The sequence below is a fragment of the Aspergillus pseudotamarii genome, assembly GCF_009193445.1.
Source record: "Aspergillus pseudotamarii strain CBS 117625 unplaced genomic scaffold BDV38scaffold_36, whole genome shotgun sequence".
NCBI lineage: Eukaryota > Fungi > Ascomycota > Eurotiomycetes > Eurotiales > Aspergillaceae > Aspergillus > Aspergillus pseudotamarii.
In genome coordinates, this window is record NW_022475050.1 from 158,748 (window position 1) to 184,489 (window position 25,742).

Sequence of the window (25,742 nt, forward strand, 5' to 3'; positions counted from 1 at the left end):
GGTGTACAATAACAGTACATGTCAGACCCAAAGAAACATGAATCTGATAAGTCGTTGGTATAACAAAATACAGTATAAAAAAAGAGTTACCACTCTGGACTAACTCGAATCTAAACAAATGTGAAGGTATCACCTCCCTTCTCCCGCAGCATATTGCCGACTCGTTTGCTTCCAACAATCCTCTCCAATTTCAGTGCATCCCACTTGGAAAACAGTGCGCGGACACCTCCCTCGGCCGCCTCATCGATCGCTGCCGGATCCATACCCAGAAATCCAACAATCTCCCCCCAAAACATTGGGTTCTCTGGCACTCCATACATGATGACACGCTTGACACCACGGACCTGGTACCGCCGGAAATGGTGGAACCTTTCTGTATATAACAATACGGAGTGTCGACCATTCATAAAGTGCGTACGAGCTCGCATGATGTCTCGAGTGTCCGAGTATTCAGAAATCGCCCCGAAGGAGACGTTCGTGGTCTGCGCGGAAGTAGCAAAGTAATTGCGTACACGGACGAAATCTAGGTACGACGGGATAAATATCAAGGTTCCACCGTTATTGTTCCCCCGCCCCGATGTGATATTGCGGACTAAAGATGAGAGCACGGTCGTGGTGAAGTGCTTGAATCGCGCGTCTGGGTCTTTCGCCGGCGAGAGACTGTCGAAACGGGAGAAGGTCTGCTTCACAGATACTGGGAGTGGGATTTCGGAGATTGCTCCAGCGTATACTGGTGTCATCCTGATCTTACCAGAGACGTTCAGCATATGTGTGGAGAAGACCGAGTTGATCTCTGGGGTAATAAAAGAAGCCAGCATGATCATTTGGCGGACATATCGTGCGTTGTTGTCCAGGTACCATGTTCGCACGCGGCTAAAATCACAGCCGTGCGCCTCCCTTGGCTGTAAGTTGAGATGTTTGAAGATATAGTCGACGTGATCCCAATTCTGCATGAGAAGGGCATCGGCTTGATCCACTATAACGACTTCAATAGAAGATAAAAAGTCATGGTCACGTTTCTTCGCACTACAGTAAGTTAGCATGTGTTCTAGGCTTTCATTAGCGAGGACGCTCTCGGGAAACCTACTCAGCTTGGTCCATGATCGTGCGCAAGCCAAGTGGGCTGGCAAGGATCATATCTGAAGCGTAGAATTGTGCAAAGAATTTGACTGTCTTTCTCGTGAATTTGAGGCCTAGTCGGAACATGTCATCGTCATTTCCACCGAATAACTCTCGAAAGTCGTCCGGTTTACTCTCCCAGGACTTGTCGTCCGTTGCAGAGAAAGTGTCCATGAAACGCTTCTTGTTTTCTTGCTGCTCAGGTTGAAAGAGCTGGGTGATTGACTCGACGACACGTACGCAAGCTTGTTTAGTCGGGAGAAGATACAGCACCTTGGGTCTGGTGAATCCTTGATCCCGCAGATCAAGGTCGGCATCTTGTTCCTTTGCGACACGAGTGTTGTTCTTGAGCACACGGTCTCGGGTCTTCAATACATGGTTAACGGCATGAACTGCCAGAATGTCTCGTAACTGGGCCGAGTTAGACGATTTTCTGGCGCCATACAAGACGTCTTGATAGTCAAAGATGTATGGGGCGAGTTGTTGGGCATGGCCGCTGATCTGGGAGATATGCTCCAGAGCAGGCGCCTTCAACTTTTTCTTGAGCTGTAGCATAGTGAGCAACTGACTCTGTTTTCCACGTACCATCTGGTCGTCAGATAGTTGTTGCTTACCTTTAAATTCAGGATGCTCTTCATCGCAGGTAGGTAAGACAGATCGCTTCCCGTATCGGGAGCAGCGCACACCAATCTCAAATCCTCGGGGAGCTCTTTCTTCACAGTTTTCCATTTATTGTCCCCTACAGCCTTGATTTGCTTAGGCAGTTCGTCTTCTTTTTGCCCTGCGAAATGTGCCTCAAAGGGGTCACTATCTGCTCTATATCAGCAAGTGGTTTCTCTTCAGCCAGATAGACTGGGAAACTGTACCATCTTCATTGTCACTGTCGGCTTGACCATCGGCGTCAGCCTCATCTAAGTTATCTTCCTCCTCATCAGAAGGTTCCTGCTGCTGCAAGTCGTCATCTTCTAGTAATTTCTCTTTGTTGGCGGCGACGACAGTGTCATTCCGAGCTGCGTCTCCTTTATCATCCTTGTGTTCAGTCTTCCTCTTTTTGCGCGCCGGCCCTTTAGATTCAGCGGTTGTATTGAGTAGCTGAAGCAATTCGTTATATGGACGGGCCGACTTGTCATCTTCCTCGTCCTCATCGCTGTCTGACGATGCATCGTCCATAGGACCATCGTAGTCCATTTCATCTCCAAGGTTGTCTTCGAACTGACCCTCCTCTCCGCTTGAGGATACTTCTGACCTGGGTAGGCTGGTTAGCTTGGCTAAGTGAACCCAATGGGAGAAGCTTACTCTATCTCGTCTACCCGGGATGTTGTGAAGCCATTTCTCCTCATTACAGGAGCTCCAGGTCGGGCTCCACGACCCTTAGGACCTCTATTCCGAGGGGGAGCCATTTGTGAAAGAAGATATGCACCTGAAGGATTGGTAATGCAGCTCTGAAGGCACCAGACTCTTTGGGCCTTTTTTCTCGAATTATTTTTTTTCCTCCCTCTCTTTGGGGTCGGGGAGGCTTATCTTATCTTAGCGCGAAATTCCCGCCGCGCACACACAATTTGAGCCTCGCAGAACCTCCGTCGGCGCAGAGTCTAGCGGGCGGAAGAATTGATAAAAAAAAGAGAGTTACTCTCCACCACGCCGAGGAAGATACCAAGCGAAAGAGTCGAGAGCTAGAGAGAACGGTCATTCGCGCATCTAACACTTCTTACCCACCATGGCTGAAACTGATTCTTTCCTTCACCTTGCTCGCCCTTTGGGCCCGATGGCAGTGGGGTCTGCACCGACAACCGCCCCTCTGAATGTTGTCATTCATCCTCAGGTACGTTTGCTTTATCGGAAGGATAAATAAAGGATGGAAGTGCTGATGCCCCATGGCAGGCTCTCTTCTCGATCCTTGATCATTCCCTCCGTCGCAATGCCGACCAGGAGCGTGTCATCGGAACCCTGCTAGGAACCAGGTCAGAGGATGGAACTGAGGTGGAAATTCGTACGACATTCGCTGTTGGACATACTGAGACAACGGATCAGGTTGAGGTCGACATGGAATACCAGAAGCAAATGCTTGCCTTGCATCTCAAGGCAAACCCGAAGGAAGTGCTGGTCGGTTGGTACGCCACTTCGTCGGAGTTGAACACCTTCTCCGCTTTGATCCAGAACTTCTACAGCGGGCAAGGTGATGGAACTTTCCCTCACCCTGCTGTCCACTTGACTGTCTCTACCGAGCCTGGCAAGGATGTTGAAACCCGCGCCTACATTTCTGCTCCTGTCGGTGTGACGGCAGAGAGAGCCGCTGACAGCGCTGCCTTTATCCCCGTCCCCCACGAGATTCGCTACGGCGAGACCGAAAAGAGTGGTTTGGAGTCTATTGCTGCCGCTCGCGATGCTGAAAGCCGTGCTGCGAACATCTTCACCGATATCGAGGCTCTTGAGCGTGCCGTCGAGGAGGTTCTTGGTATGATCGACCGCGTTTCCAAGTATGTCGAATCTGTCATCGATGAGGAAGCTCCTGCATCGACAGCACTGGGCCAGTTCCTTCTCAACGCTCTCGCTTTGGCGCCCAAGGTTGAGCCTGCCGACATCGAGCGGGATTTGTATGTTTTCCCAACCCCTTCCGATCTTCATCCTTTATCATGCTGGGTTGCGCACTACGTCCTAATGCTAACCATTTTTACAGCAACAACCACATCCAGGACGTTCTGGTTGTGTCTTACCTGGCCAACACCATCCGTACACAGATGGAGCTGTCCAATCGCTTAGCTACTGCCCAGCTCACCCTTGGCGGCGAATCCGGTAATGCAGAATCCGGCCAGCGCGGAGGTCAGAGAGGTGGCAAGGGAGGCCGCGGAGGGCAGCAGCGGACTCAAGACCGAAGTGGAGAGGAGGCTCGCGCGTAAAGAGGGAACGTAAAACCAAGGCTATCCATGAAGACACCTTTTCTTTTCTCTTTACATCTCTTGTCGCATCCAATTTTTACTTCTCGCATCTATTATCCCGCTACTCTGTTTATCCCTTTTCCCCTTGATATGTGTTTAGGGTTCTATCTTGTCCAGGGCTGTCGTTTCTTGTGGAAAAAGTTTGTTTTCGGTTCTGCTCCCATCCTTGTCTCTGTTATGGCATTTATGACATTTCATCCGCGATTGTTGGGGCAGTGCGAAAACGAATGGACGAACGAAAGCAAAAATAAAGGGACCAGAAAGAGCATGGCGTATGGGAGTCAATCTGGCTTTGTTCAGAGCGATTGAAAAAAAGAGCTGTGCAAAATGGGAAGAGCAAGGGTTTGAGACCCTTTTTATGACAGGAGCAGATCGGCCTTATTTGCTCCGATGATATAGTGTAGACTTGATGATTACGAAGCCGGCTTTTCGTACCGGCATGTCAATCATGATGAATGGACATACGTACTGAACCAACGAGTATCGGAGCTGTTATCTGTAGAAACCGGGCGGGAAGATTAATGTCGTCATTTAGTAGTGCATGGCTTGCTGAAAGGATCGCTTAATATCTAATGTCTTGAGCTCTCAACCTAAAGGCTAGAAAAAATTTCCCCAATAAACGCCTCTCGAATAACAACAGATGGTATCCCCTATGTTTAATAAATATTCGTAACCTAAACCAGAACGCCCGAAAATAATGTTGGAGAATAGAACGACATCGAAAGTAGCGAAGCAGGGTCAACGGCAACTGGGTCAACCAGTCTTTCTCTTCTTCGAAACCGTCGTGTCCTCCGTAGCATCCGAGTCCCTTCTAACATTTCTCTTTCCTTTTCCCTTGCTCTTCTTGCCATCGGTGCCTTCGCCCAAATCTTCGAGTTCCTTTTTGCTAGCATCCTTCAAGTTTCCAACCTGGTCATCATTCTGATCGAAGGCCTTCCGAGCTTCCTTTAACTCGCGTTCCATGCGCAATAGCTCCTGGACACGACCAAGCTTGTTGGGATCACGGCGCAACGCGAATCGGAAGTCGTCCACCTTGATCTTCTGACGGCGCGAATAGGCGGCATACTGAGCTGCGCCGTGGCACATCTCAAGGACAAAATCGGTAACAATCTCATCGAGCACACGAACTGTTTCGGGAAGAGGCTCCGAAGGGAAAGACGGGTGCGGGCTTGGATCGCCATATGCGAGAAGGAGGAGACGCACTATCAAATGAAAACGCAATGACGTAAGTAACGGAAGTTGTAAAAAACGAAAGAGGCAGAACCTACATTCAGCAGCAAAGTTCATCTGACCCTTGTGCCTAGCGGCACGGGCTCTTGGTTCAGCCATGGTGCGCTTCTTGTGCTTACGAGAGTCGGCTTCTGGGGCAGTAGAATCCGCGTTCTTGGCGGTGTCGGGTTTGAATGCTGGGCGATAACCGGCGCGGATTAGAGCTGTCTCTTGAGGGTTGAACGGCCAGGGAGGGGCAAGCTGGCTCGACACATGGCCAGAACTTGGCTGTCGAGGTGGACCGGATGGAGCTGGAGATGTCCGCTGCACTGTACGTAGAGGAGGCGGCAGAAGCCTTCGAGCTCTACTGGTAGGCGGTTTAACATTGGGACGGTGGCTAGGGCGGTGAGGAAGGTTGATGGACATGAGAGGCAGAATTTCTGATTCACTGGACAGAACGTGTAGACAAGATAGTATGATAGTATCTGGGTCTCTATCAGCCTTTGTTTTCTCCTGATTGTTCTAGCACTTGCACGGAAACCGGTGTCTTTTAAGTCACTGGCGTTAAGCTCAAGGAGGGAAACGGATCACTCCCAGGCTGTTCAAACAAGATGGTGAGTGAATGAGCTGTGAATGAAGCCTGCCTATCTAGACAGGCTCGACTTCAATAGGATGATTGCCGACTAAAAATAATCCTTCCTATAGTCTGCCTTGTTCAACTTTCAATCACTCCTGTTGGTTATCTTGCTTGTCATTTGCACGAGTACCTATGCCCACTCGATCATGCCAGGAATCATGGACCGTAATCAACATGGGTAGGTTCTATCACCCGTCTACCCCATGATGTCAACTAAGAGATGAGACTAACACCCTCATCTGAAGCTTCTTCGGGGTATTCTGGAAGTGTGCACGAATTGGTGAACGGCTTAGTCCGTATGTCAGTATCTGCTGCATCTTGATGGCTGTGAGTGCTTGACGACATCATATGAACGTAGTAAGTTGAGGTAACAGTAAGGCTAATATACATGAGCTAGGTTTCAATCTTCTTTGGAGGTTGAAAGCTTGCTGGTTACCCCCGTTTCTCTCTGAACAGCTCTTCCACTATTAATTTTTATGAATGAAGACCTTACCAGAAATCGGCGTTAAAGAACCTTTCTTGGTGGTTTGGGCATTATTATATCTTGCAGGGAGTTCGCATGGTTATTTACATGTGTATTGTACATAAGTGATAATTATACACCAAGAATATCCTCACATATATCAATTCCCCGTGCCAATGGCATTCTTTTCCGGAAACCCACGCTCTAAATGCATGAAGATAGAAAGACACTAGAAAATAAATGGTTATACAAGGGTATCTCAACGGGCAGACTCCTTTCTTTCGCACAGACGTTGCAAGCCTTGCTCCAACAGATGCTCATCTTCACCCAATTCATGCTCCGCCAAAGGCCTCTGATCAGAAGAGGCCATCATATCGTGGCGAGCGTCCGTCGCCTTGTCCAGTTCTTCTACCGCAATCCATAGGCGCTCTGGATCTTGGAGGTAGCGGAGACATTTCATTGTATATGAATCCATAGAATAGCCTTGAGCTTCCATGGCCTTAATTGACTTTGCAACCTCAGCAGTATTTTGCGCGTTTGCATAGGTGTTGATGACTGTGTTCCAGGTAACCTGGTTATATTCTACTCGGTGTTTGGCCATCATCTCCCGAACCTTCTCCGCGGCAAGTGGCTGTTTATTGAAGGTGAAGGCGCTCATCAGGACTGTCCAAGTCCGAACTGATGGTTTGCCATGAACGGTAACCCCATCGTCGAGTTCCCGGTCTTGGTTAGAAGAGTGCAGCATATCCTCTACTAGTCGCACAGCCGGTCGCAGCCCGCGAGGATCATCCCGAAAAGCTACCAAAAACTCGTTGTAAGTATGGTCGGTGGAGGCTAGTGGAGCTATGACTGGGTGGTCCCGTGAGACAAGGGTTTTGAATTTAGTGTAGACGCGATGAGCGTGGGATATGCGTTTCTGGCACCGTAGATAGGTCGCGATCATCAGGTACAGAGCAATGAGAGATGGTTGGAGATTATCACCTCCCGGGGGAGGGGTGTATTCTGGCGGAATGATAGAAAGCTCCTTTAACGGCGTGATGTCATATAACTGATTGTACATATCCAGTAGTGAGTAAAAAACTCCATTGGGGTCGTCATTTGGATCATGGTGCTTGGCATTGAAAGTAAAATGAGCGTGAAATATCTTGCTCGCAATCCAATCGTTCTTCTCCAGCCCACGTGCTCTAATATCTTGTATCAGTGATTGAACACGCTCTCGATCACCACGAGTCACCGCGTCGCTAAGCAAGGTTAAGTAGGTAAACGAATCAGGCTCGAGCGACTGCCGTCTCATGAAACGGAACATATCGAATCCCACCTGCGGATCACCGGTCTTGAAAGCGTTGGATAGAACTATATTCATCATATCCCGATCAGGTCGCACCCCCATTTTGAGAAGCTTGGGTAGGATATAGAAATTGCGCCCATTCGGAGTATCCTGAACAGAGTCGAGTAATAGAAGTTTGCAACAGTGACGCATAACTCCTTGAGAATCCATCAAAAAATTATCCTGCTCCCGTCTCCGCACAAGTTCAAGTGCCTCTAATGATTTATAGATATCCCCGAGTTCCGTAAACCGGCGCATAAAGCAAAGCCACGTCTCGGATACTATATGATTCCTCCTTTCATCCACGATGGCCCAGGCATGGTAAAGCTCCTCGGGACCAGCCTTCTTCAAGTAGAGCCGGACGCCCTTTTGCGTAAGATGCGCAACAGGCCAATTGCTTGGGTCTAGACAAGTAAGTAGAATGGACACGTATTTGTGGCCCCCTTTTTCCCAGTGTTGAAATTCACCGGCATGGTATTTATCTAGAAAGAGGAAGCAATCCGAAACCATGACGAACAAAGGCTTGTCCGCACTTTGGCAGGTAACAAGGAGAAATTCCAAGGCCAGATGCGGGGCATTTTGTAACAGCCATAATGATAAACGCTTCCAGTGTAGAGCCTTTGTGGATTTGTCCAATGCATCCCAAGCCTCACGGAACCTACCCAAGCAGTCTGTTTTGATCTTCTCGAGTAGACTTAAATCGGCATCATCGAGCATCAGCGACGCGGGAAACCCTTGTATATCCATGTCGGAAAGCGCAGCTCGATATATTTTACTATAAGTGGTTCTCCATGAATGGATCTCTTCGCGATCGTAGCATAATGATCTCATCTTTATGCTCTGATGAAAATCATACGTCTCCTGGCTCACCTGTCTCGTCTTGTAGATATACTTCGCCTTCCCGTCGACCACGGTACGGGTAGCATAGACGAATTTGCGCTCCTGATTATTGTGACCCTTTTCTCCAGATGACGATATGGAAGGGCCAGGAATGCCATCTAGATGTGATAATGATGAGCCCCCTGCGATTTCATCCTCGAATTCCTGAACTGGATGAGGAACTGCATCTTGAAGGCTATGAGCTTTAACCTCAGTCCGGGTGTCTCTCGGTTCGCGAATTAAAGCTGGATTAGAGTCAGACCGAGGGGTTAGATCGTTGCCAACAGAGTCATATGCACAATGATGTGGAATATTCGATGTCGACGCATGATTCGTGACATGTCGTACTGTTGGAAATTTCGCACTTTGGCGATACCAATGCCCTAGACGCAACCTATGTTTCGGAGCACGGGACTGTAGCCCGGCGCTGAAGCGGGAACGCAGGAGATGATGGGGACAAAATGACATTCAGGATTTCGTGATCTGGCGATCTTTTGCATTGAACATAGACGCCAGCAGGATAGCAGGAAAAGCCGTTCAGGGACGGGAAAGTAGATGTTGGACCTTAGAAGCTTGAGAAGAAACTAATGCCGATTTATCGCGGCCGCCGGATTCTGGCGCTAGCGTGGCTGATGCTCCCGGAGTGTGGCGCACCACTTCCGATAACATTGTCAAGAAATACTTAGTCGGTGGGCGATGCTAAAAATTGTCGCATACTTTTGACCCTGAAACGGGGGAGCTCATTCTTTTCCCCTGCAACGCTTGCTTTGACTTACCTCATCTACCTATTAATATATATCGAGTTTCCCAATATGTCATCCAACCATGCCACTCTCGACGCGGCGGCAACAGAACGCAAAGCTCGACTTGCAAAGCTCGCGGCGCTTAAAAGAAAGCAACCAGAGCCAGAGCCATTAACAGAACCCAACGATAAAGATAACGAGCTGGAAGATGCTGCCCCCGATGTCACGACCAAATTTCTTTCCGGAAGAAACTATGACGCAGAAACCCGTGGCCCAAAATTAGGATTTGACCAGGCCCCCGCAGACGGACAAATTACGGTGGAAACACAGGCTACGGAAATAGCTAAGGCAACTGCAGAACAAGCCAAGAAGGATGAAGAGGCGGATCAACCTATAGATCTCTTCAAACTTCAACCGAAGAAGCCCAATTGGGATCTAAAACGGGATCTAGACGAGAAATTAACCACTCTCAATGTGAGGACGCAAAACGCAATTGCAAGGCTCGTGCGACAGAGGATAGAAAATGCGCAGCGTGCGGTGAAGGGTAAAGATGCGGGGGCCAATGGAGGCCAGACAGGAGAGGAAGTAGGCATAGAGGGCGAAATGTTGGTCGAGGGCATACATGTACGTGAGAGGGAGGATGAAGATGAACGGAGGGAAAGCGAGGAAGACGACCTGGCATGATCTTGATACCCTACCAGAGGTGTGATTATAGGTATTTTGCGATCCTTTGTTCTTTCTACATCCGGTTTTTAAGGCGCTCGCTGTTGGGTCTGGCAATGCGCATCGAAAAGGCGTTGAGGACATTTTGCGTTCTATTATGTGGACACCGATATCAATTTATATATGATTCATATTACTATAATACAGTTTCGTAGTGGTAGTCTTTTCCCTTTTCCTGTTCCCGCCCCCCCCCTCCCCTCCTTTTTGTTTTCTTTTCTTTTCTTTTCTTTTCTTTTTTTTTTTTTGTGCCATTGCTGAACCTCTCACTTGCCCGGGCGGCCGATATTCATGGCCTGGGTCAATGCGAGACGTTTGCTGTAGGGGCTGAGACTCCGCTCCCTTCGAGGCTGAGGTACTGCGTGGCCTCGGTTATGCCCACTCCCCTCACCATGCGCTTTACTGTAGCCGCCATCTGAACGGCCTGAATGCCTGAAGGTGTCTCTCGAAAGTCTTCCAGGGCGGTTGGGGTCATGCATCGTTTCAGGTGTCGCGGATCGTCTTTCCCTTGCAATTCGGCCCTGATCAATGCTCTGGCTTCGAGTCCTATCTCTCCGGCTACCATCTCTTGACAAATTTCTAGCTCGCCCACGCTCCTCAGGGCTAGACGCTCGACGCCTTCGTCTTGTGTTCCTGTCACCCGTCCATTCCCGTGATCTGGAACGAGTGCGGTCTTTTTCTCCGTATGAATACGAATGAGCAGAATGGCTAGAAGATGAGTCGCTATACCGTCTCTTTCTCAGCTTCTCATGGTGAGAAGACGCTGACTTCGTCCCGTGAGGCTCATTTCTTGCACTGTATCCTCTACGGCGAGGTGGGGACTGTGAATGGGATCGGCTTGTAGATATTGTAGACACAGAGCTCACAGAATGCGAAGATGCTGACCGAGCCCGCTTTAATGTCTGGCCTTGACTATCCGGGGAACCTGATTCATCTATGTCTCTTTTACGGCCCCGCTCTTCTTCTCGCTTTGTCAGAAGATCATCGGCCACACCTTGCCTAAGAATGAGTCAGTGCACTGTATAAAAATTACAAAACAGATATATCATGGATTCTTACGAGCGCAATAGATCATTCGGAGTTTCCGCTGAAAGCTGCGGCCGCAATTTCGGGTTCTGTAGTTGCTGTGTGCGCGAAGGACGATATTGGTACGGGCGTTCCTGGGCGCTAATCGTGCATTCATAGCTATAATGCCGTGTAACAGGTCAGCCAAATGTGAACTGACGACCGAAGAATGGTACATATCTCGTTTTAAGCATTTCTGACAGAGGGTACTGGCAGTCGCCTTAGTAGGGCCTCTAAGGCTGGGAGCATTCCGGTATCGATTCATGAACCCTGACCGTATACAGAAGGTAAAAAGGGCTGCGTAAAGGTCTATGACAGCTTACAATCAAGTGGTATATCGATATAATCGCAACTTGTATGAATATCAAACCTCTCTCTCTGTCGCGGCTGTTGATGCAAGGTGTGGGTCAAGGGCACCGTTAACCGCGCGGCTAACCGCCCACCAGCAGACAAGCGAAACCCGATCAGTTCTGTTTCGTTCCTTCTCAGCCCAAAAGAACAAAAAAAAAGACCACCATCATCGTTCCCCCCGTTTCCTCCAACTACAGCGCCGTTGCGGGCCTAAGCAGAGTCGTTCGCGCAGTACGACTCCTTCCAGTTTGGCTGGGAATAGGATACTGTACTTATTTTTTTTTTTCTATAGTCCGAGTAGGAGGAACCCCCATTCCCCTCTTCAAAACAATCAATGGGAAAAACCATGAACAAGTCGCTCTGACCATCGTGTAAGATCAGTCACCTTTCTTGGATCTTCTGCTCTCTTGACGCTGTAGCCGCTGTCGGCTTTTGCACTTGCTCTTAGCACTACTGGACGGGCGCGGTCCCATTCAATACCAACCCACAGGACCTAACTTGCAGTAGCTTTCCCTATGGCGAATTACGTTTTCAAAAGATATGCCGTCTTTCTTTTTGGGCTTGTGTGAAGTGGGATCTTTGAGTGGCTTATTGTCGTCTTAAATTTCGGTTTCGTCCTTGAGTGAACCCGCACGTGTGAAGTCCAGCCATTCAATTCTTCTCATCGGGTTTCTTACCATTCTTCAATTCATCTTTCCCAGCTCGATAATTACCAGCCGAAGGAAGGCCAGAAAGAAGAAGATTACGAAAATAGTGCAAGGTGTTGCTTGATATTCATGGCATCCGAAAGTTCCCCAGAAGGAGAGCATTGTCTCTCCTTTGCAAAGGTACGTTGATTGATGTCCTACATGAACCACTGTCGTAAAGTAGATGATGGTGTCGTCCTTCTGACCTGCGCATAAGATCGCTGCTATGGCCTCACGGTCGAGATCGGAAGTTAACGTGGCATTTGATGAGAAGAATGGTTCACAGTCTACCAGAGAGCCTCCATGCTCAGAATCTCAGGAGTCGAAACACGTCCTGCCGAGCCAAGTGATCTCGAATAAGGATGATGAGGTCAACGCCGTTGATCGAACTTTCGATAACCTCCCGCGCACATTACAAGATGTTCATATTACAGAGAGGAAGGGCCAAGAGAGTCCCGACTCACCGGCCGAAGGTCAACAAAACGGGTCTCTGAAACGGGAGACATCTTTCGAAGACGACCGTACACACCTATCAAACTCCTCAACCAAACCGACAAGTTTCGACTCAAAGAGTATGGCCTCGGTCACTACCTTCGCAATGGACGAGAAAGACTCATTACGCCCTGATGATAGTGCCAGTGTCCAGGCTGTTGATGAAGAGGAATCTCTTTCCGGAATAGCATCTGGTGCACCGAACTCGTTGACTGGGTCTGAATCCGGTGCTCGGGGGTTCAGGGATATACAGAGAGCCCGTGCAGTACTGCAAACCACCGGCCCTCTATTCACAGACGGTAGCCAGCGACCAAACGGCGCTATGCTCCCTGACTCTGTTTCCAACAATTTCGTTATCGCCAACCAGGAAGTTTTTCGGAGCGGACAGTCCATATCAATGCATCCATTTCCAATGGAACCGGATGAGAAACTTCTCGAGGCGATGAAGTCCCCGAAAGATCGTCTTTTGATTCTGCAACTAGAGGAAAAAGTCAGACATTTTATTCAACATTCTAAGTGAGTTGACGTACCATAGCACGCTCTTATGTCTCATTCTAGCTAACATGTCACTACAGGGAGCAATCCCTAGAACTGCCACCTTCCAATGCATTTGGGCGCCTGCTTGCCCATAAATTAGGCGATTATTACCATCTAACTCATTTCGTGGACAACAATGTCACATCAGTTCGACTTCATCGAACTCCTTTCACTCGGCTGTAGGGATCCCACCCTTTTGCATGTACGAATAATGTATCCATACTAATCGGTTTAGGCCCACGCCTCTCTCTGCTATACACGCCGCAACAAACAACACCCCACCCCCTGCTATGCCTGCCATGAAAATCATGCGTCGTACCGACAGCGAGCGGCCTTCTACCGAAGGAAGTGCAGCGGCGAGCTCTGCATTTGCTTCAAAAACTGGGTCAGAAGCTGGTGATAGTGCAAATGACGGAGAGCGTGGCAGCTCTTCAGCAGGAGCTACCCCGGCCAAGGATCGGTTAACGCTCACCAGGGAAGAACGTGAGGCCAAGTATCAGGAAGCTCGGGAACGGATTTTCCGCGATTTTCCAGAGGCAAAGCCTTCCGATGGCGCAAATGGCGATCAAGGTACCAACATGTCACGCTCGAGTTCGACCAACGGGCGTAAAAAAGCACAAAGGCAAAAGACGCCACATGATGACAGCTTTGAAGTCAGGTCTCAGTTCAATGTCTATTACCCTGGGGTTCACTATCCGCATGGTCCTGGGCCCTATAATGTGGCCGCCAATGACTCTTCGTTCGCCGGCCAGCCATGTATGGTGGGACCTGGTGTGGCCCCACCGGGCATGGGCTATGCTCATAATGGCCAAAATGGGGCCATGTACCCTAGCCATATGAACATGGGCTCCATGCCTCATTATTCAATGCCCGTGTCTCCTCAGATGACCCCAAGTGGCCCGTGGCAGAACGGAGCTGTACCTCAGCAATCCCCGTACCCTGGATATGCCTCCATCAATCAGTCACCGGCTATGACATCCACGAAATCCTCACCTGCATTGAACAGCTATCCTGTGCCCAACGCTGTACAATTTCAGCACACTCCGGGATGGTCCTCCCCACCATATCACGGGGGCTACCAGCAATCTACGCACCGGAACCAACCACCGATGCCATGGACAAATTACCCGTCTCAACCAGTCACCCCTACATCCTACCCCTATGGTCAATTTCCTGGGCAACCCATGAACACAGGCAATCCAGGTGTCCATCCGTTGTCGGGAAGCTTCAATCGGTCCCCATTCAACCCTCAGACACGTTCATTTGTTCCTGGCGGTACGTCCTTGGCACGGCACCCAAGCAAGAGTGGTCAGCATGGTATGAATTCATACCCTACCATGCAAGCTGGTGTTCAGCCGCAGTGGGCTGGGTATCAAGAAGCTAGTAAAAGTTTAGAGGCAACAGCGCCCGTGGCGACCAATGCCCCTCGCGGATTACCTACGGGCGGTAGAGACTCTATTGCGAAATGGGGGACGCCGTCCCACCTTCCCCCTAAACCACCGCCATCTGAAGTACCATCTGAGTTTGATCTGAAACATCGGACCGGGCCCACGACTGCTCTCCCTTACTCTGGAAGCCCCCATCCGAATAATAAGAACGGCCCGCTCGTCGTGTCGGGGGGGGCAAGAGGCAACTAGTTGGCCCGTTCATGGCATTTGATCATGTATGACTCTTTTAGCCTACATGCTAGAGACACACGTTTAGAGAAGGGGGGCTGGGGAAGGCATTGACATGTCATCTTAAAGATAAGGATATTGCCGTTTCATGGCTATCTCTGGCAGATAGATGTGTGAGAGCAAGGTTCTGCACTCAGTGCGTCGTGCTGGAGTGATTTATATGATTATCTACAGCTTGTTGCTGTCACGTTTGCTAGATCCAGGCGGAGAAAGGTGGAGGTAGCCTATGAGATACATAAATCCTTCCGAATCAATCTTCAAATTGAGACATCTTCTAGTATGAGAATATCGTAAGGTTCATGTACATGTAGATCTTGAACAAAGTTTGAACATGGATCAACACCTTAGTTTCGAGTACTGAGAATCTAAAGCTATTTTACGAAACACCATATCTCCTATAAATGCACAAAGGCTGAAGCAATGCATTGTTTTTTGATCGTATCTCGGCGGGTCGCTGACAAATGCTGTGGATAGACAAGTGGAGGACTGGTAGCGAAGGGCATCATAACATGTAGACCGGGAGACAACGCTGCAAATTCCAAATAATATATATACAAGAACGACAGATATTGAAGGGTACCAGAAGGGTTTAAGTACTCCATCGATGCAACTGCAAGGTTTTACATGAGATCCGGCGGAAATCTATATTTAACGGGCAACTGAGGCATCCAAAATATGGAACCTGAAAGCCAAGGTCTATATGCGCGTGAAGACTGATCCAGTCATATACAGCCATAACAATAAAGAAGCCAAGCAGCAGAGGTTTCAGGAAGCCAAGTGCGGGCATTCCCCCTTGGCTCTCTGAAAAGCGCCAGCGAACAAGTCTTGCATGGCGCAATAATGGAACAGGATACCGCCTAGGACGGCGAAATGCCAAATATTGTGGCTACCACCCACGTAGTCGAAGAGACCGGGGCGCCACCGTTCGGGTACCTGAGAAGCGTAAATGCACGCCCCAACGAAATACACGAGAATGCTTTTCACGACGGGCGCGTAAAAGTACAGACACCAGGCAAAGCCTCGGGTGTAGGTAAGTTGTGCCAACGGCGCGAAACCCGTTAAGGCAAGCGTAACGTAGAATGCCACACGAGCCCAGGCAAAATCGGCGCGGTTGAAGGTCGGATGCCAGGGGAGAATGACACCACCGATCCCGAGGGACATCGTGAGAAGAATGTATGTCCATCGCGATACGGGTTCGCAGTAAAACGCAGTGTATTCTGTCGTCACAATCGAAGCAGCTACTAGCATTGAGATGCCGGTATAGTCCACGCAGGCGAAGCGCTCCATCAGGCCCTGGTTGGCAATGCTATTCATGGTGTGCCAAAGAGTACTGCAGACTAGACACTTGCATGCAGCAAAGAAGAACACCGCCGCAATCAACACATCTGTCTTGGTGCTCAAGTGAAAGTTTGGATTCAAAGGATAGAAGTAAAAGGCGACAGAGAGGACGATGAACAGACCGATCAGGTGAGACCAGATGTTGACTAGTTCATTGGAAAAGGTAAACATGGACGTGAAGCATTCTACCTTGGAATGTGTGAACCGATACCCTTCCAGAATGTGCGGGTTCACACGCCATGGATGCGGAAGATCCGTATAAGCAATCAGGCGCTTCTCTTGAGCTAGCGCAATGGCCTGGTCGATATTCTCACGCAGAGCATCCTTGGCTTTCCGGGCGCGTTCCATTCCCTCATCGACCACTTCGCGGGCGTGGACCAGCTTCGAATCCACTGCCTTCCACCCGTCATCCAGGGTGCCGTAGAAGCCCCGGTCTCGAACCGCATGCGCCCGAGCTTCCAACTCCGACAAGAACGACTCCATCAAGCGAACTCCCGCTTGTGCCTTTTGTTCCAGTGTCTCTTTGGTTGCGAGTGCATCCTTGTAGCCGTCTTCAAGCGTCTCCACTAGGATCTTGGCCCTCTTCTTGCCTCCACCCATGAGTTCTCCAGAGGCGTAGGAGCAGGAATCTCTAACCGCCTCAAGCGTTGCATAACCTCTACGTAAGCTGGCATCGATCTGTACCATGTGTGACCGACGATAGTCCTCAAGCCAATGCAGCCGTCTCTCTAATTCGGCCAGAAAAAGTTCCACCTAGAGAATCGTTAGGATGAGGAAGTCGAAGAGGAAATAGTAGTAGAGATCATTACCCTCAAAAAGACTGCATCGGCATCGTAGTCGCACGACAGTTTTCTTGCGGCATGGAAAGAATGCCTCCGCCGACGATCTCGAAGCAAGGCTGTCTCCTCGGACGGGGTGGCATAAGCGCTGGAGACCGCAGCATCATCGGGATAAGACTCGATGGTCACTGATTGAGCCGAGCAAGCCATAATGTACCTCTCTCTCTCTCTCTCTCTCTTTTTTTTTTTAGTATTATTATTATTATTATTTAGTTATTTTTTGTTTTCCCCGTTTGCCCAATACCTCAGGGGTTCGACCAGATCAAATTAGCATGACCTGGGAGGTAGACAAAAACGTTAGATCGTCTGGAGTGAATTTATGTTTGGGTCTCGGGTATCGGAATCTCGGCATTCATTCTAGGACTGACTTTAGTACTTACAGGAGAGGTAAAGGAGTGGAGATTTGTTCAGAACCGATGAAGTCTCTCTTGGCTTATTATTCGCAAGGTGAAAAGACCGGCGTGAGGTGGGTAAAGAAATTAAGAAAGAGGTGAAGGAGGAGGTTGGAGAGAAAAGGAAAGGAGTGACTTTGGTTGAATTAAAGAAGAAGGGAAAGAAGAAAGAAGTGGGGAAGAGAAAAAAAGAGTTGAGGAGAAAGGAATCAATGTAATTTATTGCAATAAATTCTAAATAATTCAATTTCACCACCAATAGATAAATAAATAAATCTAAAGAATTCAGCCAATATGGATTATTTTGGTTTTCTGTTCGAAACCCCCAACAAGACGATACATACTCCGTACATACAATGGAAGCCATAAATGTAAATATTGTATGTATGTACTCCGTACATACTCCGTACTCTGTATTGAATCAATCGTTCGGCCCATCAGCAATCGCATTGTCCCCACGTTTCAATTCTTATCGCCGCCTTCTTTCCCTTCTTCCTTTCTTTCCTCCGCCTAATCGCCACCACTACTGCGAAGATTACTGTGCTCTCTGTGACCACACTTGCCCTCTTGGCCCAGACTTTCTTTCGACGACAAAAAAAAAAAAAAAAAAAGTTTGACGCTATGGCGGCTATGGCGGTTCGCGACATTGTGGTGGATCAGTCTCTCCTCCCCGTGCTCAATAGCAGCGCCGTGACCCGTGAACAATGTGACAAGCTCCTCGCATTGCTTGACCCAACCGGTGATTCCGCATTATCGAATTCCCAGGAGACCGTCCTTGCGGCATCGAAAGAACAGAAACAGTTGTTTGCGCTCCTTGCTCGACTTCGCGGTCTGAATCGCGAAGCCATTCTCCGCGTCCGTGAAACCAAACAATCAACGGCGGAAGCTCGCCAGGAGATCGACCGGTTACACCTTCAGCTGCAGAACCTCTACTATGAGCAAAGACATTTGACGGGGGAGATTGCGGCGTGCGAGTCTTATGAGTAGGTGGATGCCGACGGCAAATTTTGTCCATGCCGATCTTGCTAACGGAGGCGTTCCTCCTCCTACCAGTCACAAATATCTCTCTCTTCCTTTAATACCGGCCGAAGAGTTCCTCTCTCTTTTTCCAGAACACAGAGACTCGGACGCCCATGAGCTTATGATTGCTCGCATCAATCATGAACATGCGGAGCGGGAGAAATTGGAACAGGCGCGCCAGGAGCTTCTGAAGCGGAAACAGGCTCTGATTGCGGAGAACAATAAGCGCAAGGAAGATCTGGCCAGTTTGGATCAAGATCTGGAGAGGTTCATTGACGTATGTCTTAACTTGTCATCAATTTGGGGTTTTTGTTTTCTTCTATTTCTCCCATCATGGGCAGTGGATTGCTAACCCGATCATCTCGAATAGGCTGCTAAACCAATCCAGAAGATTTTCGAAAAAGAGTATTAAAGATTAAAAGTTATGCTAGTCGGCTTGCATTTGGAAGTTAGCTGGTAACTTCAGGCGCCTTGGTTGAGATACCCCCCATAGTTCTATTTTACAGGAGGTTTTAGTACGAGACGGATTTAATGTTTAAGGGGATGTTCCGCACGGTTCTTTCTTATAGTATCCCTGGTCTTTTATCTACTCTATTTCGAATGCATTGCGATACGTTGGGTCTGCGGGCTTGTAATCAATAGAACGCTGGACTACTTAACAGGAACAATTACTGGCAAGTACCAAAGTTTGGGAACGAAGAACAAGACAAAGGAAAAGGAAAATCCCAAGAAAGAGTAAGACACCGAGGGCGAATTGTAATTCTTGGAGGAAAATACCACCGTTATTGTTTATTGTTGTTGTTGTTGTTGTTAGAAGGTCCAAAGTTGAACTGCGGCTTTATGAGTTGATAAATCATCTTCCCCGAACAACTTGTCCTCCGCCGTCAATCCACCTGCACTTCGACATCCCACTCATCACCAGCACATTTCGCGGTTCGGTGACCTGGTTCCTCTCCCCCCCAAACCCAAAAAGCTGTTTGAAACAAAAGCATGTCCTGGTCATGACCAGCAAGAATGAAGACCCGGGTTCTTCACAGACTCCCTCCGTTCTCGCAACCGACACTATGAGCTCTAAGACAGTCGCGCGGCATCTCCCTCCGCCCGAGAAATCTGAGGCTATCCAAACCCGGTTCAGGGTCATTGCTGCCTTTTGGGCCGTCATCATTTTCCTTGGGTTTCCGATATGGTGGAAGACGACATCTATCTACCGGGCCCGACTGCCTATCCAAGACATGGTCGAGTGGGCAGATGGAAAGGTACTTTACCGCACATCCATCCTCGCTGATACTATGTACCAATCCTGACTGATTACCGCCCTACAGGCCTGTCGTCCAGTCTTTCCCCTTGAGATTCACTTCGAAACACCGTCCCTGCCAGAGTCGGAGGCACACCATCTCTTGCGGACTACTCAGCACACTCTCGATGATCTCAACGAATTCTCCGCCCATCACCTTCGCCTGAAGCTGTCAGAAGAGAACATCGTCGCTAGCCCTGAAGATGTGCAAGAACAACTAGAGCCTGCTTTGGATGGAAAAGCTGATACTGCGTTAACGGTTCGACTGCTACCTCAGGAGGATTTGGCGGCACCTCGGTCAGAGCTTCATCTGGACACGACCCGGCTAGACGTATATTATCCCCCAAGCCAGATCCCGCCGCCTTCCGCGTCAAACCCGCCCTTGTCAGCTTATATCGCTGGAGAGTTACAAAATCTATACACAGAAGAAAAGGCCATAATTGCGCAGGTATTATCCGACAGCAATGTCGGGGGTGCAAACACATTCACCTCTTCCTCGTCAAATAATCAGCAGCAGCCTTCCGCCATTCTCAATTCCATCTCTCCACAACTCGCGGAGAGTATTACCAGGCGTCTGCGAAGGTCTATGAAATATGCGGAAACGTATCACCTAGCCTTTTCTTTATTTACCCCCGGATCCGAACCTTCCTCGTGGGACGTCAAGACCGCGGTGGAAGAGTACATGTCACCGCTCCTGCAGGCTTTCGCCCCCATAAGCAATTTTACCGTTGATACTCAAGTTCAGCTCTACGCGACCTCTGCCCCGAGTGCACCGCTGCCCGAGTATGACGAAACACAAGCTGCCTGGACGCTGAAGAAAGAAGATCTTAGCGCATTCATCAACGCGGCTGAATGGCCCTTAAGCCCAAGTATCGGCAGTGGACCGACCATCAACTTCATCCTTTACGTTCCTGCGCCGTCACAGTCTCCCATGGTTGTGAAGGAGAGCAGCGCAACTAGCTGGATCATTCCTCAGTGGGGTGGTGTCTTCCTCTTAAACCCCCCTCTGTCGACCGCCGATCATTCATTTAATCCACCGCACCTGTCTCAGGAGACTCTTCGTCCCGCATTCCTAGCTTTCTCTCATCAACTCCTCACTCTTCTCGGCGCTCCCGCCACGCCCGCGTCTCTCCCCTTCCGCCTCCAAACCCTCATCCGGATCCGTGCTGCCGCCCTCCTTCTCTCCGCCTCATCAACCATGGGCTCCCTTGCCCGTCTGACCGAGTCCCTTCCTTCCATTCCTATCCCAGCTAATGTAGCGACGTCCGTGTCAACGACTCTGTCTCATCTTGCATCCACATGTGAGCACCTCCGCGAAGGTCGTTTCCAAGCGGCTCTAGCGGATGCTCGGGTGGCCGAGACAGAAGCAGAGCGCAGCTTCTTTGAAAAGAGCATGGTGGGCCAGGTTTATTTCCCCGATGAACATAAGGTAGCTGTTTATCTGCCCTTATTGGGCCCGATTGGTGTCCCTCTTATCGTAGGGCTTCTAAAGGAAGTCAAAAGGGTTGTTACTGGTCTAAAGGCCAAAAAACAACAAACATAGGCTTTCCCTTGCTATCTAATTGTATCATTACAGAACCTTTCTCTCTTAATATGAATCTCTCTTTCAAATATGGGCTTTCCCGGGCCGATATGTCAATTAACAGTGGGACAAAGGGGTTGTGTCTCAAGTACAGCGGGATTGTAACGAAGGAAGCCAATGTGCTCGAGTAAGCCAAAGAGTTCGGATAGAAAAAAAAAATTCAGACACCATCGCGCCTTATCTAGACGCCAAGAGAGGGCATGCATGAGAAGTGCAAAATGGTAAGTAAAAGAAACCCGATTATTATCCGTTCCGTGGAATTTGTAGGTTGAATCTACTCGCTTCAGGAGACTCGGCTACCTTGAAGCATGGATCGCCTTTTTTATTCATAAATCCGACCCTATCAAACATCTCCACAAAACCCTTGTCCGGTCCAATAGATATGTAGTGGCCCCGTTTCTGCATCCCTGTACCCGGAAGCCCACCTGGAGGAGTGTATACCTTGATGCTCTCGGTACTAGCTTGCCGTTTGACCTGCGGTGGTGGAGTAATGGGTACCTGGGGTATATGATCCATGTCATGGACAACGCTTTTGGGGGTCGAGCCGAATAGACTTTTCACTCTGGTCCCTGTGCGGTGGAGCACTGAGCGTGAGGAGCTCCGGCGGGATCGACCAAGGAGGAAGTCAGTGCGGTAGGAGCTCTCTTCGGATGGAATAGGGTGAGATATGCTGAATGGTGTACTGTTGTAGATGCTGTTATGCCGAGGGAGCTTTCCGTGAGAGTTCTCGTGCCCATTTCGACGTCTTCTCCAGCAGAACATGGCCGCTGAGGCAAGTACGGCTCCAAATATGGCTCCCGGGAAAAAGCCGGCTATAACGGCTTGAGTTGGGAACGAAGGACATGCTGCTGCGACTGAAGCTGAGCTCGAATTAGCGTCGGTCAAAGGGGAGTTTGAAGCTGAGGGATTCGCATCAGAGGGCGATAGGGTTGTTGGCTTCAACTGATCAGTCGTGGGTAAAACGTCTGATGCCGTGGATGTGACCGAGATGGTTGACGATGTCCCGGTGGTCGCCAATATTGGATTCCCACTAGGGGTTGGGGTTGAGGAGATGTTATTGTCCATCTCACACAGCTGGTTTCCTTTGCATTTATATCCGAACGGACAACATGAATTGCCACACTTGGGCAGCTGATCATCGAGTCTGACGGTCTTGACTGGGTTTGTTGGATGAAGGGTGGCATTTTGCAGCTGTACGTTGCAATTGATGGGTTCAATGTATGTGCATGCTTGACCCTTAGGGCAACATATGGCCGAGCTTGCATTGTCTAGACTGATGCAGGTTGAGGAAGAAGGACAGCAAAATGAGCCTGGCAGCCCAGCAGCTCCACATTTCTGGTACGAACTGGGACAGCTGTCTGAATCCCGTAATGCTAAATGGAAGGCATGGTTCGGTGTAATCATTACTGATATTACTGATATGAGGAACAGTAATGGAGGTCTTCCATAGACTAGATCAGCGAAAGTTGCTCTCGCCATACTGGCTATGTCAACAGCTTCTCGCGGACGAAGTTTGTAGGGTGATGGCCCTTGGAAGAGAGAGGATAGGAGGTTGACCGATGTCAGATTAAGGCAGCTATAGCAAGAAGACGAATTGACAAAGACGGATCGTTGACGAGAGGTTATTCCATTGATGGCTTGGGGGAAGGTTAAACAACGAGATACAGACAAAGGATACTCTCCCTTGAGATCCGCATATTGCATTAGATAAGGCCAATCAAGATATTATACAGCGTAAGCGCTGGATGCTGCCTAGAATACCTTTCTGCTTCTGCTGCAGAGCCACTGGCTTGCAAGCGCCATGGTCCCAGAATAGACAAGGCATGGGTCTCGGCGCAGCTGGCTTCGATATGAGTGGTCAAGGTAGGTGCCAGCGGCCCCAACATCATGAGGGAGTTAAACATAGCACGAGCTAGAAAATTTTATCCGAAAGCCTAATATTCGTCAGAGGCGAGAGAAGCTGAAGAAAGTTGGAAGCAGAAGGTGAAGAACCATAGTAGATCCTTGGCCCCTGATTGGATGGTGGACGGGACTGGCTTACTTCATCTGCGCTAGTCCCGAAGTAGTAATGTCCAATCTTTGCCCGGCGATGGAAATTCTGCGGTTTTGCTGCTACTTCTCAGTGAGCATCTAAACTCGTCAATTGCCAACCATCATCATGCTTCCCCGACTCCTCCGGCCGCAGAGCACGCTGCGTGCTGTTTCCTCCTTCACACAGGTGAACTATGTTCGATCTTTCAATGGCCACGTCATCCCGATTTACTGATCGCGTGTTACGCTACAGAAACCCGCCTCCGCTCTCCCACGCTTCCAGACTCGCGGACTGCATCGTGTGCCTCAGTTGACTCACGATACCTACTTCAAGAACAATGGAATTCCAGAGTTTTTATCACCAGAGGCCTTCGACTTCGCTTGGACACAATACCAGACCCTTTTGATTGACAAATTGAATCTTCTTACACAGGGTGAGCTTCATTCTCCGAGCGGCCGATAGAGCGCGGACCCCAAGTCATTCCTGATTCCGGAAGAACTACAAGTACACGGATTGCATACTGACATGTCTCCGTTGCAGATACCGTCGACGCGGATGCGAAACCTGGAGAACTGCTGGTCAAGTACTCCCGGCGCCCAGAGATGGCCTCTGTATTCAACTACGCCTCTATGGCTCATAACAACCATTTCTTCTTCAACTGCTTGGTGAGTTCGTGGAACTGCATCGTGTAATTACGGACAATGATTTAATATCGTCCTCTCAATAGTCGCCCACCCCTACCCAGATCCCGGACAAGTTCGCCAAAGACATCGTTGATACCTGCTCCTCGATCGAATCCCTGAAGCTCGACTTCCTTGCAACTGCCAATGCTATGTTTGGCCCTGGATTTGTGTGGCTGGCCAAGAACCTCGAGAGGGAAGGATTGATGCACATCTTCTGCACCTACAATGCAGGATCCCCTTACCCGGCCGCTCACTCCCGCCGGCAGCCCGTTGATATGGCTACGCACTCCCCCGACGCTCCATTGGGCAACCAGTTTGCTGGTGCGATGGGCGCTCACTCTGCGAACCAGAAGAGCCTGGCTCCTGGTGCTGTCGATGTCCAGCCCATTCTTTGTGTCAACACTTGGGAGCATGCATGGATGATGGACTACGGCATTGGTGGAAAGGCTGAATACCTCGAGCGCTGGTGGGATCGCATTAACTGGGAAGTTGTGTTCGATAACTACAACGCGGTCAGCTCGATGAAGGGTACACGGCATGCGGCCAACCGGAACCGCAGCCTGAGCATGCTATGAAGGAAAAATGTTCTACAGAGCGGATACATATGTGGTTCCCCTCCTTTCAGGTCTTGATAATTGTATTATATACTACATGGTTTGGCTGTTCAGGGTTTCTTTATATCTGGGTCTAATTGTACAGCGAATTGATCGCAAAATAGAAAAAAAGAATGAGACTCTAAATAGAGACACCGCGACGCTGTAACGATCTATATCTAGTCGTAAAGATGCACCAAACTCCACAAAGCCCACCATATATGTAAATGCAAACCCCATGCATCCCCAACACGTAGCGCATACCCGCAAACACCCCTGATTCCTTCAGGTAACCCAGACCATGGAACTACCCTAAGCTACTTCCCTCAACATCTCTGATCCTCTTCTCAAAAGCCTCAATCATAACCCCAGCCATCTGCCCCTCGACAGCACTCATCATAGCCGCATGCAACTGATTTCGGAACTCGAACCGAATCTCCAAGTCAACTTTCGTCATCGGCTTATTACTCTCCAACGGCACCAACTCCCATTTCGTGCTCAAATATTCGAATATACCCTCATTCGCACCCGGAAAGTTCCCACCCGCCTGTCCGTCTTTCGAATTAATGCCGAACTTAGCCCCGCTGCGCGCTTCAACGATCCACCGGCTGCGGTCGCAATTGACCCGAGACGTGAACGTTTCGCTCAATGGTCCGTATCCGACAGTCAGGAAGGCGCGGGTGGGATCCCCTGTGTCTGGATCGCGGTGGGTCACTGTTGAGGCTGTGAGGAAGGGGAGGAATTGGGAGTAGGATTCCACCGAGGAGATCACTTTGTAGAGGGATTCCGGAGCATAAGGAAGGGTGCGGGTGGCGGTAAGGGTGCGGCCATTGTTATTGTTGTTGCTGTTGCCGTTGTTTGAGAGTAGGGAGGAAATGGAAGGGAGATGGAAGGATCGGAGTGCTTCGAGGTTTGGTAGATACGACGTTCTGGTGGTTGGTGATGATGGTATCGTTGGTCGTTGGAGATACTGCGACGGGTTTGCGAGGGATCGCGATGATGACGGGCTTATGCGACGACTGAGATGTCGCGGAAGCACGGAGGGTCTCATGTTGTGTTCTCGTGAGAGGATCGGCGACAGTGATGTTGGGTCAATGGCCTAGAGAAGGAATGTCGGAATCGTCAATTT

General features: G+C 49.5%; 13 protein-coding genes across 13 annotated transcripts; 6 read left to right on the plus strand and 7 right to left on the minus strand.

Moving 5' to 3' along the window:
* Positions 1-31: 31 nt before the first annotated feature.
* BDV38DRAFT_116749 (U3 small nucleolar RNA-associated protein 25) lies at positions 32-2,628 on the minus strand. Its single transcript, XM_032051052.1, has 5 exons — positions 2,416-2,628; positions 1,986-2,365; positions 1,734-1,930; positions 1,088-1,665; positions 32-1,026 (listed from the first exon to the last, which is right to left on the minus strand). Exons 1-5 carry the CDS (start codon positions 2,517-2,519, stop codon positions 111-113), a joined length of 2,175 nt encoding a protein of 724 aa, XP_031912259.1. The 5' UTR covers positions 2,520-2,628; the 3' UTR covers positions 32-110.
* Positions 2,629-2,701: 73 nt separating this feature from the next.
* Positions 2,702-4,225, plus strand: BDV38DRAFT_116743 (eukaryotic translation initiation factor 3 subunit F). Its single transcript, XM_032051051.1, has 3 exons — positions 2,702-2,941; positions 3,001-3,713; positions 3,797-4,225. Exons 1-3 carry the CDS (start codon positions 2,837-2,839, stop codon positions 4,014-4,016), a joined length of 1,038 nt encoding a protein of 345 aa, XP_031912260.1. The 5' UTR covers positions 2,702-2,836; the 3' UTR covers positions 4,017-4,225.
* BDV38DRAFT_116739 (uncharacterized protein) lies at positions 3,962-4,399 on the plus strand. Its single transcript, XM_032051050.1, has one exon. It carries the CDS (start codon positions 4,044-4,046, stop codon positions 4,362-4,364), a length of 321 nt encoding a protein of 106 aa, XP_031912261.1. The 5' UTR covers positions 3,962-4,043; the 3' UTR covers positions 4,365-4,399.
* A 185-nt stretch (positions 4,400-4,584) lies between these two features.
* On the minus strand, positions 4,585-5,740 carry BDV38DRAFT_250214 (putative transcription initiation factor TFIID subunit 13). The gene is made up of 2 exons (XM_032054928.1): positions 5,324-5,740; positions 4,585-5,257 (listed from the first exon to the last, which is right to left on the minus strand). The coding sequence occupies exons 1-2, from the start codon at positions 5,688-5,690 to the stop codon at positions 4,809-4,811; spliced, it is 816 nt and encodes a 271-aa protein (XP_031912262.1). The 5' UTR covers positions 5,691-5,740; the 3' UTR covers positions 4,585-4,808.
* An 883-nt stretch (positions 5,741-6,623) lies between these two features.
* On the minus strand, positions 6,624-9,038 carry BDV38DRAFT_284199 (pentatricopeptide repeat protein; the record flags this gene model as incomplete). Its single annotated transcript, XM_032060215.1, has 1 exon — positions 6,624-9,038. One exon carries the CDS (start codon positions 9,036-9,038, stop codon positions 6,624-6,626), a length of 2,415 nt encoding a protein of 804 aa, XP_031912263.1.
* A 223-nt stretch (positions 9,039-9,261) lies between these two features.
* Positions 9,262-10,144, plus strand: BDV38DRAFT_250219 (CCDC12/cwf18 family protein). The gene has a single exon (XM_032054929.1). It carries the CDS (start codon positions 9,383-9,385, stop codon positions 9,995-9,997), a length of 615 nt encoding a protein of 204 aa, XP_031912264.1. The 5' UTR covers positions 9,262-9,382; the 3' UTR covers positions 9,998-10,144.
* Positions 10,145-10,277: 133 nt separating this feature from the next.
* Positions 10,278-11,441, minus strand: BDV38DRAFT_250221 (zinc finger CCHC-type containing 10). Its single transcript, XM_032054930.1, has 3 exons — positions 11,279-11,441; positions 11,093-11,228; positions 10,278-11,032 (listed from the first exon to the last, which is right to left on the minus strand). The coding sequence occupies exons 1-3, from the start codon at positions 11,361-11,363 to the stop codon at positions 10,300-10,302; spliced, it is 954 nt and encodes a 317-aa protein (XP_031912265.1). The 5' UTR covers positions 11,364-11,441; the 3' UTR covers positions 10,278-10,299.
* A 182-nt stretch (positions 11,442-11,623) lies between these two features.
* BDV38DRAFT_250229 (putative R3H domain protein) lies at positions 11,624-15,124 on the plus strand. The gene is made up of 5 exons (XM_032054931.1): positions 11,624-11,746; positions 11,831-12,276; positions 12,353-13,143; positions 13,203-13,343; positions 13,400-15,124. The coding sequence occupies exons 2-5, from the start codon at positions 12,226-12,228 to the stop codon at positions 14,799-14,801; spliced, it is 2,385 nt and encodes a 794-aa protein (XP_031912266.1). The 5' UTR covers positions 11,624-11,746; positions 11,831-12,225; the 3' UTR covers positions 14,802-15,124.
* BDV38DRAFT_250236 (hemolysin III family protein) lies at positions 15,102-17,609 on the minus strand. Its single transcript, XM_032054932.1, has 3 exons — positions 17,398-17,609; positions 16,988-17,294; positions 15,102-16,931 (listed from the first exon to the last, which is right to left on the minus strand). The coding sequence occupies exons 2-3, from the start codon at positions 17,165-17,167 to the stop codon at positions 15,606-15,608; spliced, it is 1,506 nt and encodes a 501-aa protein (XP_031912267.1). The 5' UTR covers positions 17,168-17,294; positions 17,398-17,609; the 3' UTR covers positions 15,102-15,605.
* A 430-nt stretch (positions 17,610-18,039) lies between these two features.
* Positions 18,040-21,266, plus strand: BDV38DRAFT_272255 (phosphatidylinositol-glycan biosynthesis class S protein-domain-containing protein; the record flags this gene model as incomplete). Its single annotated transcript, XM_032057454.1, has 4 exons — positions 18,040-18,392; positions 18,463-18,706; positions 19,419-19,685; positions 19,752-21,266. The coding sequence occupies 4 exons, from the start codon at positions 18,040-18,042 to the stop codon at positions 21,264-21,266; spliced, it is 2,379 nt and encodes a 792-aa protein (XP_031912268.1).
* Positions 21,267-21,548: 282 nt separating this feature from the next.
* On the minus strand, positions 21,549-22,784 carry BDV38DRAFT_272256 (uncharacterized protein; the record flags this gene model as incomplete). Its single annotated transcript, XM_032057455.1, has 1 exon — positions 21,549-22,784. The coding sequence occupies one exon, from the start codon at positions 22,782-22,784 to the stop codon at positions 21,549-21,551; it is 1,236 nt and encodes a 411-aa protein (XP_031912269.1).
* Positions 22,785-23,240: 456 nt separating this feature from the next.
* On the plus strand, positions 23,241-24,714 carry sod4 (mitochondrial 37S ribosomal protein mS42). The gene is made up of 4 exons (XM_032054933.1): positions 23,241-23,523; positions 23,590-23,770; positions 23,878-24,002; positions 24,065-24,714. The coding sequence occupies exons 1-4, from the start codon at positions 23,464-23,466 to the stop codon at positions 24,593-24,595; spliced, it is 897 nt and encodes a 298-aa protein (XP_031912270.1). The 5' UTR covers positions 23,241-23,463; the 3' UTR covers positions 24,596-24,714.
* A 25-nt stretch (positions 24,715-24,739) lies between these two features.
* Positions 24,740-25,738, minus strand: BDV38DRAFT_116923 (ubiquinone-binding COQ10-like protein). Its single transcript, XM_032051053.1, has one exon. The coding sequence runs from the start codon at positions 25,662-25,664 to the stop codon at positions 24,921-24,923; it is 744 nt and encodes a 247-aa protein (XP_031912271.1). The 5' UTR covers positions 25,665-25,738; the 3' UTR covers positions 24,740-24,920.
* Positions 25,739-25,742: the final 4 nt, after the last annotated feature.

Excerpts from the sequence above, each read along its gene's own strand:
- BDV38DRAFT_116749 (XM_032051052.1), bottom strand. The coding sequence starts at position 2,519 with ATGGCTCCCCCTCGGAATAGAGGTCCTAAGGGTCGTGGAGCCCGACCT. Across the intron at positions 1,931-1,985 it reads CGACAGTGACAATGAAGATG|ATAGTGACCCCTTTGAGGCA; the intron begins GTACAGTTTCCC and ends GATATAGAGCAG. Across the intron at positions 1,666-1,733 it reads AGAGCATCCTGAATTTAAAG|CTCAAGAAAAAGTTGAAGGC; the intron begins GTAAGCAACAAC and ends ACTATGCTACAG.
- BDV38DRAFT_116743 (XM_032051051.1), top strand. The coding sequence starts at position 2,837 with ATGGCTGAAACTGATTCTTTCCTTCACCTTGCTCGCCCTTTGGGCCCG. Across the intron at positions 2,942-3,000 it reads ATGTTGTCATTCATCCTCAG|GCTCTCTTCTCGATCCTTGA; the intron begins GTACGTTTGCTT and ends GCCCCATGGCAG. Across the intron at positions 3,714-3,796 it reads GCCGACATCGAGCGGGATTT|CAACAACCACATCCAGGACG; the intron begins GTATGTTTTCCC and ends CCATTTTTACAG.
- BDV38DRAFT_116739 (XM_032051050.1), top strand. The coding sequence starts at position 4,044 with ATGAAGACACCTTTTCTTTTCTCTTTACATCTCTTGTCGCATCCAATT.
- BDV38DRAFT_250214 (XM_032054928.1), bottom strand. The coding sequence starts at position 5,690 with ATGTCCATCAACCTTCCTCACCGCCCTAGCCACCGTCCCAATGTTAAA. Across the intron at positions 5,258-5,323 it reads GATGAACTTTGCTGCTGAAT|TGCGTCTCCTCCTTCTCGCA; the intron begins GTAGGTTCTGCC and ends TTCATTTGATAG.
- BDV38DRAFT_250219 (XM_032054929.1), top strand. The coding sequence starts at position 9,383 with ATGTCATCCAACCATGCCACTCTCGACGCGGCGGCAACAGAACGCAAA.
- BDV38DRAFT_250221 (XM_032054930.1), bottom strand. The coding sequence starts at position 11,363 with ATGAATCGATACCGGAATGCTCCCAGCCTTAGAGGCCCTACTAAGGCG. Across the intron at positions 11,229-11,278 it reads TCAGAAATGCTTAAAACGAG|GGCATTATAGCTATGAATGC; the intron begins ATATGTACCATT and ends GACCTGTTACAC. Across the intron at positions 11,033-11,092 it reads CCGAATGATCTATTGCGCTC|GCAAGGTGTGGCCGATGATC; the intron begins GTAAGAATCCAT and ends ACTCATTCTTAG.
- BDV38DRAFT_250229 (XM_032054931.1), top strand. The coding sequence starts at position 12,226 with ATGGCATCCGAAAGTTCCCCAGAAGGAGAGCATTGTCTCTCCTTTGCA. Across the intron at positions 12,277-12,352 it reads ATTGTCTCTCCTTTGCAAAG|ATCGCTGCTATGGCCTCACG; the intron begins GTACGTTGATTG and ends CCTGCGCATAAG. Across the intron at positions 13,144-13,202 it reads CATTTTATTCAACATTCTAA|GGAGCAATCCCTAGAACTGC; the intron begins GTGAGTTGACGT and ends ATGTCACTACAG.
- BDV38DRAFT_250236 (XM_032054932.1), bottom strand. The coding sequence starts at position 17,167 with ATGGCTTGCTCGGCTCAATCAGTGACCATCGAGTCTTATCCCGATGAT. Across the intron at positions 16,932-16,987 it reads CCGATGCAGTCTTTTTGAGG|GTGGAACTTTTTCTGGCCGA; the intron begins GTAATGATCTCT and ends ACGATTCTCTAG.
- sod4 (XM_032054933.1), top strand. The coding sequence starts at position 23,464 with ATGCTTCCCCGACTCCTCCGGCCGCAGAGCACGCTGCGTGCTGTTTCC. Across the intron at positions 23,771-23,877 it reads ATTGAATCTTCTTACACAGG|ATACCGTCGACGCGGATGCG; the intron begins GTGAGCTTCATT and ends TCTCCGTTGCAG. Across the intron at positions 24,003-24,064 it reads ATTTCTTCTTCAACTGCTTG|TCGCCCACCCCTACCCAGAT; the intron begins GTGAGTTCGTGG and ends TCCTCTCAATAG.
- BDV38DRAFT_116923 (XM_032051053.1), bottom strand. The coding sequence starts at position 25,664 with ATGAGACCCTCCGTGCTTCCGCGACATCTCAGTCGTCGCATAAGCCCG.